Source organism: Hipposideros armiger, unplaced genomic scaffold (assembly GCF_001890085.2).
Source record: "Hipposideros armiger isolate ML-2016 unplaced genomic scaffold, ASM189008v1 scaffold_525, whole genome shotgun sequence".
NCBI classification, from domain to species: Eukaryota; Metazoa; Chordata; class Mammalia; order Chiroptera; family Hipposideridae; genus Hipposideros; species Hipposideros armiger.
Window position 1 is genome coordinate 495584 of NW_017731875.1, and position 14165 is coordinate 509748.

A 14165-nucleotide genomic window follows, 5' to 3' on the forward strand; every position below is an offset into this window, starting at 1 on the left:
ATAATTGCCATGAAAAACAAAAGGTAGCTGGCCATATATCCCAATTTTCTCAGGAAAATCCCAATTTATATTTGATGTCTAAATGACATTACTAGTAGTTTCCCCTTTTATTCTCAAATTGTATGTCATCTAACTAAAAATGTTCTTGAGTTTAGCAAGCCTAAGTTTAAACTAAGGTGTCAGCACATTTACAACTTTTATCCCATGGCTGCAGGCACAAAGTGAGTGGAGAGTTGAATTTAAAGAGAGGTACTGAAAAATCACAATAAAGTGTGTGTGTGTGTGTGTGTGTGTGTGTGTGTGTGTGTGTGTGCATATGTGTGTACAGATGGTGTATGTGTGTTTGTATTAGGGAGAGAAAGAGGGAGGGAGAGACAGAGAGAGAATTTGTACTAAACAATAATTCTAAGATGAACCATAAAATTAATGTTAGTAAGGAGAAATAAGAAATAAGGAACATGAAGAAATGTGAAAAGGTAATAAGATTAAATTATTATGGATACAAATTCTAAGATATTTCCAAGGAATTAAGAAGATTAGGTAGGATGATCAAGATCTTTGAAGAAAAAACATAGACTACAGAAAATCAAATTGTTCCAGTTATTGACCATTGCATAACAAAACAACCCCAAAATATGGTGGTTTGAAACAATTTATTATTATCTCTAATGATTATGTAGATTTACTGGGGTCAGATGGGCAGTTGTCATTTGGGATCTCTCCTGTGGCTGCAATCAGATTTTTGATGGAGCTGTAGTCATGTCTAAGCTTGACTGAAATTGATGCAATTGATTCTGGCTGTTAACTAGGAGCTTGGTCAGGATGTCAAACACATGAACTCTCCATGTGGCCTGGAAAACTCACAGTAGGGTGGCTGTGTTCTAGAGACTGTCAAAAAATCCAAATGTCCAAAGACGCCAATGAGGAATATGTAAGAGTCTTATAATCTAGCCTTGAATATCCTGAAATGTCACATCTATTGCATTCTTTTCTCAAGAAGTTGCTAAGGCTATCCCAGATAAAAGGAGAGTGGAATTAGACTGCACTTCCTGTAGGAGGGGCAAGACTGTATTGCAGAAAAATATGTGGGATGCAAGATATTACTTTGACCATCTTTGGTGGTGGTGGGGAATCTATAACAGTCTACCTCCTGGCCAGAGTAATGTATATATTCTACTACATGCAAAATAAAGTAATCTCTTCCCTAAGATCCCAAAATCTCATTCCCATTATGGGATTAGTTCAAAGTCCAGGATCTCAGCCTCTAAATCAAGACAAAGTGTCAGTAGGGCTCCTTGTATTAAATTCCTTGAATAAAACTCCTTGAATGTGGTTCCTCTCAATTGAAGATATGTGTAGTAAAGAAATAAGAAAGAAATCAGCTGCCTATATAACCAACATACAATGGTGATACAGAGATAGAATAATTGCAATAGATATTCATAAGTAAAGTATTGAGAGAGCCATGTTATAGTCACTAACTGGTCCACTGAAGATTATAAAATCCAGCCAGAGATATGTCACCAGCTTCTTAATAAGGGCCCATTTCTGCTCCCTGGGAATGATTCTCAATGGGTCTTAGCTACAACCACTTCTGGGCAATTGACTCTACATTCTATGTCATATTTGCTTTTCAATGAGAAATCATCGCTAATACATCTGAATACCTTTCTCAGCCTGCTTCCTGCCTAATGAAGTTGAAGATCCAAAGGCCTCTGTTCATTTTGCACTAACTGTTCTCTTTAGTCCAAGCTGATGGTGCTTGCATCATACATTTCTCTTAAAAACTGTGAGTTCTATATGAATCTTTTAGAGTTTATACTGTCAGACAAAAGGCATACCCACAGATGTCTTCCAGATTACCTTCTGTCTGATTTTGGCTGGGGATTATGGTTATCTGGAAAAATATCCTTAAGATTCTTAGAAGCTTCTTTTTCTAATTGATTTATTAAGTAAATTCTTAAATATTCTTACCAAAGGATCTTACAGCCTCATCATAGAAACAATATTATACCTTGATTACATTTATTATTTTCTTTTGAGAGTCTTTTGTTATTTGGAGAGGCTGGGGGGTGAGTCAATTTTTTTATTTCAACCCATATAACTGTGATCATTTGCATTTACTCTAAATTCTTCTTAAACAATAAATTACTTCATTTAGCTCATATCTCTTTATCTATACCTTATCATATGTGGCATAAAAATAATGTTGGTACTTTCAACACTGTGCTTCAAAATCTTCTTGTCCAAGTGCATCAATTAATTAGGTATATTAAACTATCAGGTATAGCTTGATTAGATACATTAAGCTATTAATTAGGTATATTAAGCTATCAATTAATTAGGTATTGTAAGCTATGGTATTGCCAAATTTACTTCAGAGATATAAGAAGACAGAATTGGTGGGACTTGTCAACTGATAGAGGGGTGATGGAAAGAGGAATAGTAAAACATGTTGAAACATCAGCAACTCTTCTGTCTCCATGGGCTTTCAGTCAAGTTTGTTCTGTTTTGTTTTCTTGGCTTCTACTTTGTTTCCTGATTTTAGAGAATAATTTTAAAGATCATTCAAAATATGCCCGTTTATCTACTAAAGTGACCAAATAGATGTCAACTTGAAGACACATTGCCTGGTTATATGAATACTATTTACATTTATAAATCTCTTGTTGGCATAGTTCATAACTGAAGAATTTGCATGCAGCTCCTGGTTATCTATTTAATTAGACACCATGGCATTGTTGGCGTCCAATTTTTAGATGCTACTTTAAAGACCTTTAAGATTTCCTTTGTCCAGTCTTAAAGAAGTGTTATATTAACTAACACCAGACTCCAGATGAGAATATCACAGTGAAAGAAGCCATACATCCCTCTTCCCTGTCAAAAACAAGATAACTTTAGTTCACCAAAGGTGTCACCCCCAATTTGACCTTCAGCTTCTGAAAATTCTGTTGTCTAAACTCTTGTCCACTACATTTGATCTGGGATGTTTCTTAAGCTTAATCCATTCGCTCTCTTCCTCTAGCTAACTTCCCCTCATGTCTAGTACACACTAAGCTTTCCTAAACAATACCCCAATTAGGTAATGTTTCCAGGTACTCTCCTGGCACTCCATATTATCCAATCAGAGCACTTATGACACTATTTTCATTTTAATTTACTTAGCTTTCTCACTTTATAAATGGTAAACTATAAGAGGATAGACATCATGTCTGCTTATTTCATTGTTCTATCCCTAGAACAGTGTCTGCTATGGAGTGTTCAATAAATACTTGTTCAATAAGTGAGTGACAGAGGATCTATTGGACTTCACACTGATTAGCTTGATTTTGCAGATAGTGTTATAAATACGGTTTACTCTCATTTTCTATCCTACCATTCAACTACTTCTCCCTCAATTTTGCACCCTCACAGCCTACTATTGGGTTGTCAGAAAAGTCATGACGTATTTTTTCTATGTTTTTCATTGCAAAAATGTGTCATGACTTTTCCGACAACCCAATACAATTACACAAGATAGGTCCCTCACTTCAACTCTGGAAAATGGAAGCCATGGAAAAGCATGAAAAATTGTTTCCCATATTGAAATATTTTCAATATGATGAAGACTTGCACCAAACAAACCTAGGGAATCCATAGGCACTACACACATCTGAAAGATGGTCTGGAAGGAAGGACGCAGCTAGATGTGAGAATATGAGTAACACTTTCTTCATGTACCTTCAAAGTTCTAGATACATTAAAAAGGTTCATGGCTTTACATTTCCATTTTTTTGTTGAAACTTTCAGTTGTCACTAACTGTATATTCTCTTTCATCTTCTAGTACTATCTCTGTCTCTGATCACAAAATCCTGAATAGAATTTTGTCTTTAGCAAACATTTTACTCTCACCTTATTTACTGGTCTCTGATTGATTACTCATCATTTTTCTCCTCTCACCTGAGACTAGGAATATTGCAATGAGATGTCCTATATCTCTGTATGCTCCATTTTCCCCAGAATAAAACAAAACACAGGACAGGTATATCAGTAAATCTTCATCATGAAGTATTATAATCCATACCTTGCACTTATTTCATTTTTTATGTCAAGCATGTCTATGTGAAGGTCTCCCCTTTGCCCCTTTTATGGAAAGGAATATCCATGGTTTGTCCATGGGTCACAGAAGGACTGTTGTAAGACCCAATCCAGAAGGCAACTGTTCAACTCCATTATGTATTTCTACCCCCCAACCCCCATGGTGTGTAGGGTGAGTGGATATCTTAGTGCTTGCCCCCAGCATCCCAAAAGAGCAATAGGACACTCATTCATAAAAGCACTCACAAATACAAACTCATGCTTACACATACAAAATAACTTAAAAGGCTCTGAGGTGGCGTATCAAATTTTAATCTCCAGACTGCTGGACAAATAAACTTTAAAACAAAGGCTATCACAAGTGATAAAGAGGGACCCACTAGTCCCACTTCGGGGTAATTATCTGAAGAAATCCAAAATGCTACTTCAAGGGGACATGTGCATGCATGTGTTAATTACAGCATTGTTTACAATGGCCAATATGTGAAGGCAGCTTGGGTGTCTGTCAATGGATGAATGGATAAAGAGGAGGTGGTACATATATACAATAGAATATTTCTGCGATGGCATGAATGGACCTGGAAAGAATTGTGCCGAGTGAAGTATGTTAGACAGTGAGAAACAGATGCAATGTCATTTTGCTTAAATGTGGAATCTAAAGAACAAAACAAATAAAACAGAAATAAGCTCATAGATACACAGAACATTTTGATGGTTGCCAGATGGGTGGGGGGTTGAGAACGGGTGAAAAAGGGGAAGGGATTAACAAGTACCAATTGGTTGTTGCATAGTAATCATGGGGATGTAGGGTACAGCATAAGGAATAAAGTCAATAATACTGTGATAACTATGTATGGTGTCAGATGGGTACTAGATTTATTGAGGTGATAGATGGGAGGGAGGTTGGGGGATAGGGTGAAAAAGATAAAGGTATTAAGAAGTACAAATTCATAGTTACCAAATAGTCATGGGAGTATAAAGTAAAGCATAGGGAATAGAGTCAATGATATGGTAATAACTATGCATAGTGCCAGGTGGGTACTAGATTAGTCAGAAGGATCACTTCTTAGATTATATAAATGTCTAACCACTATGCTGTAAACCTGAAATTAATATAAAATAATATTGACTGTCAATTGTAATTTTTCAATTGAGTTGGAATAAGAGGTTCAAATTTCAAGGTATAAAACAAGTAAGTCATGAGGATGTAATGTACAGCATGGGGAATATAGTTAATAATATTGTGATTATTATTGGTATCAGATGGTTGCTAAACTTATGGTGATCACTTCTTTAGGTGTATAAATGTTGAATAACTATTGTGTACATCTGAAACTAATATAATATTGTATGCTAGCTATATTTTAGTAAAAATCTTTTTTAAAAAGGTGAATTCAAAAGAAAAAGAAAAGAAATAATGCATCAACAGTTCAGCTAGACATCTCAGTGAATACAGCTTTTCTGCACATACTGTATTTCCCCATGTATAAGACGCTCCCATGTATAAGACACACCTTAGTTTTGGGGCCTGAAGTTTGAAAAAAAATGTATTACATAAAGTTATTGAACTCAAGTTTTATTCATCATAAAATTCATACAACTCCTCATCACTATCAAAACTCCCAACCATAGCCAGTCTCAGATTGTTTTCTCAGTTGGAGGAGGACCAAACTTATGTTCAGCAGCACAATTTCCATTCATTTTTGCAAACTGGAACACTTTTAACTTGAATTCAGCACTGTACGAAAATCTTTTCTGAGCCATTCCTGGGCAGAACGTGGCAAAACGTAACCTACCGTAATATACCGGTAACAACTGCGAAACACTGAGTGCAGAGACAACAAGCACGAAAAAGTGGGAAATGCAAGTAAAAAATCTACAACCACAGTATAAAACGCATCTAGATTTTAGACCCCAAATTTTGCGAAAAAGGGTGTGTCTTATACATGGGGAAATATGGTAAATGAATTTGAGATGTTTTCTAGACAAATCATTGCTACTTAGAGGAAAACGGTAAATTTGGCACAAATGGAGCAGCTCTGTGTCAGGTTAATTTGACATACAAAGGCTTGGGAATGCATGACTTTGCATATCAACTTTTCAAACTAAACTTTGGAACAACAGCACCCAAATCACCTTTCATATGCCAAATACAGACTTTTGTGTACCAGCCAATGAGCAATTGTAAGCTGTCACTTGGGGAAGCTGCTTGCCTCTGGTGGTTTCATTCTGTAGCACTGTGGATGGAAAAGGGGTCACACATGAAACCTGACAAGCTCAGGAGACTGAAAAATAATGACATAAGAAGGTCTGAACATAAAAAATTTCTAACTAAAAGCGAGTCGTGGCTGGTATTCCTATCCTTGGCCTGTAGCTTCCTTGACAAAGGTCAATCTTTACCTTAAGTGAGCCTGTCTGTTGTCTTTTTGCATCTAAGATAACCTACCTTTGCAATATCAGAGTAATCTCTTTTCCCAGACCCCCCAGGGGCGCAACCCACCACCCAGAGCAGGAATCTACAAAGTCCCTCATTGTTACCTTGTTCCCCAGATACTATCTCTATGTGCTGTAAAATGCTATTAATTATGCTGTACCCACCAATGTAAAAGAAGTGTGTCTCTCCATTTTACTTTTTATCCAATCCCAGAGATTTCCCCGCTTTGCTTTCTCCCACCCCCTTATTATATTACCAATGGATTTTATGTAACCCTCCTCCTTTGATTTTAGTGTATAAAATAAGATACAAAACGGCTATTTTTCAGAGCATTTTCTTAATCCTTTGAGACTTCGCTTCCCAGAAATTGTCTTCAGTTTGGCTCAAATAAACTCTTATAAGCTTTCTCTTAGGCTGCATGTCTTTTCGTTGACAGGACCATATCATTGTATTTGCTGCACTGTATATTTGGGCAAATATTTCTAAATTTTTCATGTGTTTCACTGATAATTATGCATAAATTACCAGAAAAAAGAAAAGTGCATGGTATATACCTTGGTATAGCAGGGGTCGGCAAACTGCGGCTCGCGAGCCACATGCAGCTCTTTGGGTATGTTCTGTCTCAAAAGTTTGCCGACCTGGAAGAGTTAATCCTGTCCCTCACAACAATTTAAAAATTATTCAAGAGCCATAAATACATTTTTACATAATCACCATTATGTGAATAATATCCTTTACAATTTTTATAAATGAAACTATGATAAGTTTATTTTTATTTTCAATTTTACTTCAAAGCCTGCGACTTGCGAGCTGCAGTTGCTGACTCCTGGAAGCTCTTCCATCTCAGAAGTTTGCCAACCCCTGCTCTAGTGTTTTACTACAAAAAAAAGGCCTGACCACCAGGGACTGTTCCTAATAATAGCTGTCCCTAGCATGGCTTCCTCTGCTGGAAAGACTTTGGAAACTCATACTTTTGAAGTTTTCAGACCCATTCCCAATAAAAGGCCTTAAAACAGTCCCAGCCTCTGTATAAAAAGTTATATACACAAGATTGACACTGTAGTAGTCTTGATAACAGAGTCAGAAGAGTTGAAAAACGGGACTTCAAGAATCATTTACTGTTTCTCTCAAGGGCATAAATCAGTTGTATATAGGACACTGACACAGCTTATACTTTTCAGTAATCATGAGAGCAAATATTTATTATATTGTGAAGGACACTTAAGTAGGTACTTTCCATTGAGTAGCAATGATCTTAAGAGTTAGGTACAGTTTTAAATCTCAATTTCTATTTTGGGAAAAATAAACCTGTAGTTTCTTCGTCATTATACAGCTTATAAGAGAAAAGACAGGATTTAAACTTAAACACTTTGAACACAGAATTTTCACTCTGGGTACATATATTACTTTTGTTTTACTTTCCTTGACTCTCTAATGAACACACTATATCCTGGGCAACAAACCAACATACACTTAAAGGCTCCTTAGTTCTTGGTGGTGAATAGGGATTATCATGAACTGTCCTAGGGTCATGGGTGGTGGAAGACAGGTTTTGCCGTGTCTTATCAAGTCAGTGATAAAAGAAAATATGAATAAATGAAAGGGCAAAAATGTTATACTAATACTGCTCTGTCTTTAGGAGGGACTCTGGTCTTTTTCTGAGAATACGAAAATGGGTAAATGAGCTCCTCTCCTAACTCAAGCCAGAAACAGTGCAGATCCCAAGGATGAGGAAAAGTTCTAAAAAAGAGACAGCAAGGAAGAGATGGTATGAAGGGTACAGATGACACTGGGACAGGGATGCTGCAAGTGGGTGAGGGAATGAAAAGGTTCAGGAGTTGGGCTGGCACAGAGTCATGGGAGCTGGACAGTTCCAAGGATTGAAATACGGATAAACAGTCGGAGGAAAACGACATTTAGAGAACTTGTAGATGAGTGACCCGTGGTTTGTGATGTTAAAAAATGAGAGAGTGCCTGCTTCATAGTCTAGGAAAACTCCAACACGACAGGGAGGAACAGCCATAAAAAGAGTTAAGACCTTGGGATCAGCGGTGGAAGAGTCCTCAAAGGCATTATACTCAGATTCATTCTGTAATCCTACAACCCAGTAGCCATTTTCAGGTCTGAATCTGGAGTAAATATTTTGATAATTTACATTTGGGTTAAAAACAAACCCAGAGCTCTTTTTTGTATTGAAGTTGCTTATGTTACTGAATACCCCCAGGATCCAGGCTCTCTTCCCAGACACATCTACTTCCCAGTAATATTTCCCTGAGGAGAAATTTTGGCAACCCAAGACATCAAAAGAAGAAGGGTTGCATGGATATACATTCTTAAACATAAAACTCTTCTCAACTGTCACTTGTCTTTGATCTTCAGAAATGAGACCAGCTGAAGGACTGTTGACTGGATTCAGCTTGAAGTCCACTGTAGGGAAAATTACACATTCAGGTAAATTACAGAGGACATGTATGTTTTGTGACATTGTGAGGAGGATATTGGGAACTGACTGGGAGGAACTGACTGGCAATTGACTGAGTTCATGAGTCAGAGATGAGTAGAACACGTAGGAACTCTTGTGTGTATGATGTTTGGGAGGGACACATGGAACTAAGATCATGGGACCTAATAGTAACCACACTTCTGAAAAGGGATCAGAAAATGGTGATTTGAAGACCTTGTAACTTCTTCTTACCCCAGTAGCTTTGGACTTCTGTCAGCTCTGAAATGACAAAGGTTTGAATGATGTTATAGAAGAAAAGGAGGAAACACTGATACCTGTCTTTTCTCTCCAGCGGGGACAGAGGGAAGCTCTGTGAGGTTATCAACTAGTGAATGAGAGGACACCTGACCATTCTCCCTTAGATATGATCACACCTTCAGCACAGGGCATGACTCTGTCCTTGTCAGGCCTACCTCCTGTCTTTTGTCCTCATCTAGATACAACATCTACTGCCCCATTTTGCTCTGATACTATGAGAACCTGACACCCACACCCTTCCCCTGGCTCTCCTCACCTTTAAACAATTGTAGAATCCTGCCCAGATCTGGAGCTCGGAATGCACTCTTCAGTTTCTTGGAAACAATTTTTGGCTTCTTCAAGGTCCAGCTCTCGCTCCTAGAAGAGACAAAAATTGACTGCCCACACCTCTGACCTTGTGTCTCTCCAAGACCACTGTCTCCCTCACCTTTCACTCATTGATGCACAGGAATCCTCTTCACTGAAGAGCCTAAGGGAGAAGCAAGAGCCCTGAACCTGCAACCAGAAGAAATGTCCTCAGGTCTACCTTTCTATTTACCCACTGGGTGACCTTGGGAAGATCTTCTCAAAGAACCTCATGTTCTTCCTTCTAAAACAGAAAAATTAACCCCATGCTCCCAAGCTCTTAGAAACAATACAATATTAGATAAAAATAATGGTACCTATAAAAGGTGTTCGATGCTTCTAAAAATATATATATATTTGATATATGGAGAAGTAACTGCCATCTCAGTTATTCCTCCAGGGACAGGACAAAGATGTGGGTTCTCAGCCTGATGGTTGGGTAATGGAGAGGCTCTAGAACCTGGCTACTGGGAGTTTTAGGTTATCAAGTGTGGGGCTCCTGTGCTGAACTCTGAAGTCTCCAAAGCTTTCACCTCAGTACAGATGCTGAAAATAACATATGAGGTCACATTCTCTGGGGGTAATATTACAAACATTTGGGAAAAGATATCCAAATTAATAGTGGTCTGAATTTTATGTGCTTGGGAAGACCTTGATGCTGCCAAGTGGGTAGGCAACTTTACCACAGAAATCCACTTTTTCTACAAGCTGCTAAAGTGTATAAGCAAAAAGAGATTAATTATTGGCACCAGAACCAAACCTACTATTCCCCAAGACTTAGTCTAATTAATTAATTAATTAATTAATTAATTAATTAATTAATTTTGAAATCCAAAGATCACCACCTACAAAGACCTTGTTTCTTCTATCATCAGGGAGGGAAGAAAATATAAAGGAAAAGCCCTTGTGGAATATTTAGGGGCCTGGCCAATAAAGAGGACAAGGTCCTTCCTGTGACAAGACAGACACCTATAAAGTACAGAAACAAGTGCTGAGGCAGAGACTAAAGTTGACTAGAATAAATGAAGTCAAAATGATACTGCAACCTCTTATTTTTAATGCTTTTATTGACCCTATCTCTGTGACTTCCCACCACCCAAATTTCCTACCATGAAAATTTCATCTGTGATTAGCAATTGGAAACAATGTAATGCTCAAATTTCCAGGTCTCTCATTTTTTAAAAACCCTGATTGTTTCCAAGATTACTCTTATGACTATCATTCTGTCTTCACACACACAATAAGGACCATACCTGGTCTCACATACATACCTTCTTATGACGTTAATCACATCCTGGGGAGAAAAGAGAAAACATGAGTCCAGTATAAGGTTGCCAGATTGAGAAAATAAAATTGGTAAGTTAAAATTTAATTTTGAATCAATAACAAATATGTTTTAGGATAAGCATGACCACTACAATATTTAAGATACTCTACTACTGAAAAATAATGTGTCATTTATCTGAACTTCAAATTTAACTACACTTCCCAAATTTGGTCTGCCAACCCTTGAAGAAGGTGATACGCCTTCCTACCTTACAAAGCTTTACTCACTTGCTCCTCACACCCCTAGGACCCCTTGATAGCATGTGAATAAATAGATGGTCAGAGTGTGGGGGGACAAAATATAGAGATAAGACTCAGAAAAAACATCCTAAAAGACTCTTATGAGGGTGTGGGAAAAATGCTCCAAGGATCTGCAGATGAAATGTATTTAAAAGAAAGAAAAGAGATCTACTGTTTCTTTAATAGACATTCCTCAGAAGCCCTCCTTAAATTTTATGCTTCTATGTATCCTAGAGACAAATAAAGTTGAAATCTTCTATTTGTCAGACATCATCCCACGCTCTGGGGAATCAAAGATGAATAATTAACCATTATGGTCCTCAAGAAGTATACTTTCTTTGGCTCAGGAACAAGCGAACTAGCACTTGAAGTGAATGTTTCTCTGGCCTTCCTCTGCTCACTCTATACACCTCCTACTCACTCCCTACAGGGAACGTCATCCATTTTGAAGTATGAAATAAGCTGCAGGAATCAGCAGCAGAGAAAGCCTAAAATGGAATTTACTGTATCCCAACTATTCACATGCCATTGTCTAGAATGGTATTAATATCCATTCTGTCACTGTCTCAAAACTATATCTTACCCTGAATTCCAATATTGTATTAAGAGACAGTCCAAGCCATATCCTCAACTTCTGTTAGCTATCTTCTTTTCCCTATCATAACATTCCTTATTTTAAACAGAAATGTACCAAATATATTGGTAAATGTACCAAATATATATATCTCTCTCTATTCTAACTCTTCATACCAACAAACTTGGCCACTAGTTAGATGACTGCCATCTCCTCATCCTTTTAACCAAATTATTTCCAAAAAATGACCCAATATAACAGTTACAATAATATTAAAAGTGGATGATCTCCAACATATGTAAATTATAACAAAATATATTAAAGATCAAAACTTCAGATATAAAACTTTTAGAAGAAACCATGGGGAAAAAATCTTCATAAGATTAAATTTGGTAATGATTTCATGGGCAGGACACAAAAAGCACAGGCAACAAAAGAAAAATTAATAAATTGAACCTTACTAAAATTAAAAATGTCTGCATCAAAGGATACCATGACAAGAGCGAACAGACAATACACAGAAAGACAGAAAATATTGCAAATCATATATCTGATAAGGTATTAATATCCAGAATATATTAACAAAAAAACCTTCTAAAACTCAACAACAAAAAATAAACAACTCAATTCAAAAAAAGGATTTGGAAAGGATTTGAATAGCTATTTCTCCAAAGAGGATGTACAAATAGCCAATAAAAACATGAAAAGATGCTCAACATTATTGGTCATTATGGAAATGCAAATCAAAACCACAGTGAGGTACCAATCCATACCCATTTGGATGGCAAAAAGAAAAAAAGAAAAACCTCATGAAAAATAAGAAGTATGGGTGAGGAGGATATGAAAAACTAGAACCCTCACACATTGCTTGTATGAAAGTAGAACGAAACTAAGGAAAAGTTTGGTGGATCCTCAGAAAGCTAAACAGTTACCATTATAATCCAGCAACCCCACTCTGAGGTATATATCCAAAAGAATTGAAAGCAGAGACTCAAACAGATATTTTTATGCCAATGTTCATTGCAGCATTATTCACAATACCCCAAAGGTGGAAACAACCTTTCATGTCCATTTGATGAATAGAGAAACAAAATGTGGCATATGCATGCAATGGAATATCATTCAGCCATAAAAAGGAATGAAATACTGATCCATGCTATGACATGAATGAGACTTGAAAATATTATGCTAAATAACATAGACCAGACACAAAAGGACCAATATGGTATGATTCCACTTATAATATAGAGGTACCTAGAATTAGGGAAATTCATATATGCTGAAAGTAGATTAGCAATTACTAGGAACTGAAGTCAGGGGGAATGGGAAATGGGGGGTTACAGAGTTTCTGTTGGGGTGATGAAAACATTTTAGAAATAGGTAGTGGTGATTTTTGCACAACATTGTGGATGTAATTAATGTCCCTGAAGTATAAACTTAATATGGTTAAAATGAGAAATTTTATGCTATGTTTTACCACAATTGTTTAAAAATGTAATAATGTAATATAACAAGCTCCATGGAATTTTATACATTACATGAATAAATTATAAGAGATGTGAATTATATCTTTATAAATGTGCTAAAAGACATAGACAACAACTCTTTCTTAGGGTGGAAGATCTAAACTGTCATCTAATATCCAAATCTACTTTCAAATCCAACATTTTTATCATCTTCATTCTTATCAGTCTAAAAATAGCACCTCATGGTTGGCCCAGCAAGCAATAGATATATGATAAAGTGGCCCATTCCAAAGATCATTAAAAAATAGTCCAGATAACAGGGAAACTGTCATCTCAAATCCCAGTTGGCGAAGTTGTGGAAGGTAAAGATCAGAAGCCCATCACATATATCATAACAAGTTACAACAATTTGAAGAGGAGTAACATAAACTCAAAGTGTTTGTTGGTTGGTCCAAATGGTTGCCTCAGATTTATTTTTGTCAGTAGTGGTCCATGACCCTACCCAAGAGGAAAACGGTAGATATTGTCCATGATGTGACTTTACCTTTCCAATAGGTACAGTTGTGCAGTTTTCATTTTAAAGCGTATGGTATATAGTGCCCCATGGATGGAACAATCACAAGCCATCATTTCCCAGGATTGTGAGTTGTCTTTCCCAAGTACCTCCTTAAAGTGTGTGTGATTTTGCTTTCCTTTTGCCAATATATGAGCGAGTCATCAAAACTAGAGGACTCTTCCAGTCCTACAGATTTTGAATCTGGAGTTTATATTCAAGAGTTTAGTTTATTTGTTAGCATATGGACATTACCACAGAGTTCATTAAAAATGGGCAATTGGGCCGACCGAGTGGCGCGATGGTTAAGAACTCGCTTGGGATGCCAGAGGGCCCCGGTTCGGATCCCACATATGAGGACCAGTGACACTGCCCTCCACAGCTAAGA

At 37.0% G+C, this 14165-nt stretch overlaps 1 protein-coding gene across 9 annotated transcripts in view; it reads right to left on the minus strand.

Moving 5' to 3' along the window:
- Nucleotides 1-7686: 7686 nt before the first annotated feature.
- The window catches only part of LOC109396553 (E3 ubiquitin-protein ligase TRIM22-like), a 17964-nt gene continuing 11485 nt past the window's right edge, over nucleotides 7687-14165 (minus strand). For all 9 annotated transcript variants that reach the window (XM_019668425.1, XM_019668423.1, XM_019668424.1 and 6 more), the window contains 4 exons: nucleotides 10890-10912; nucleotides 9530-9630; nucleotides 9208-9234; nucleotides 7687-8939 (listed from right to left, as the gene is read on the minus strand). In XM_019668425.1, the coding sequence (XP_019523970.1) occupies nucleotides 8344-8939; nucleotides 9208-9234; nucleotides 9530-9630; nucleotides 10890-10912 (747 nt within the window). In that variant the 3' untranslated portion in view covers nucleotides 7687-8343. The remainder of the gene's footprint in view (nucleotides 8940-9207; nucleotides 9235-9529; nucleotides 9631-10889; nucleotides 10913-14165) is intronic.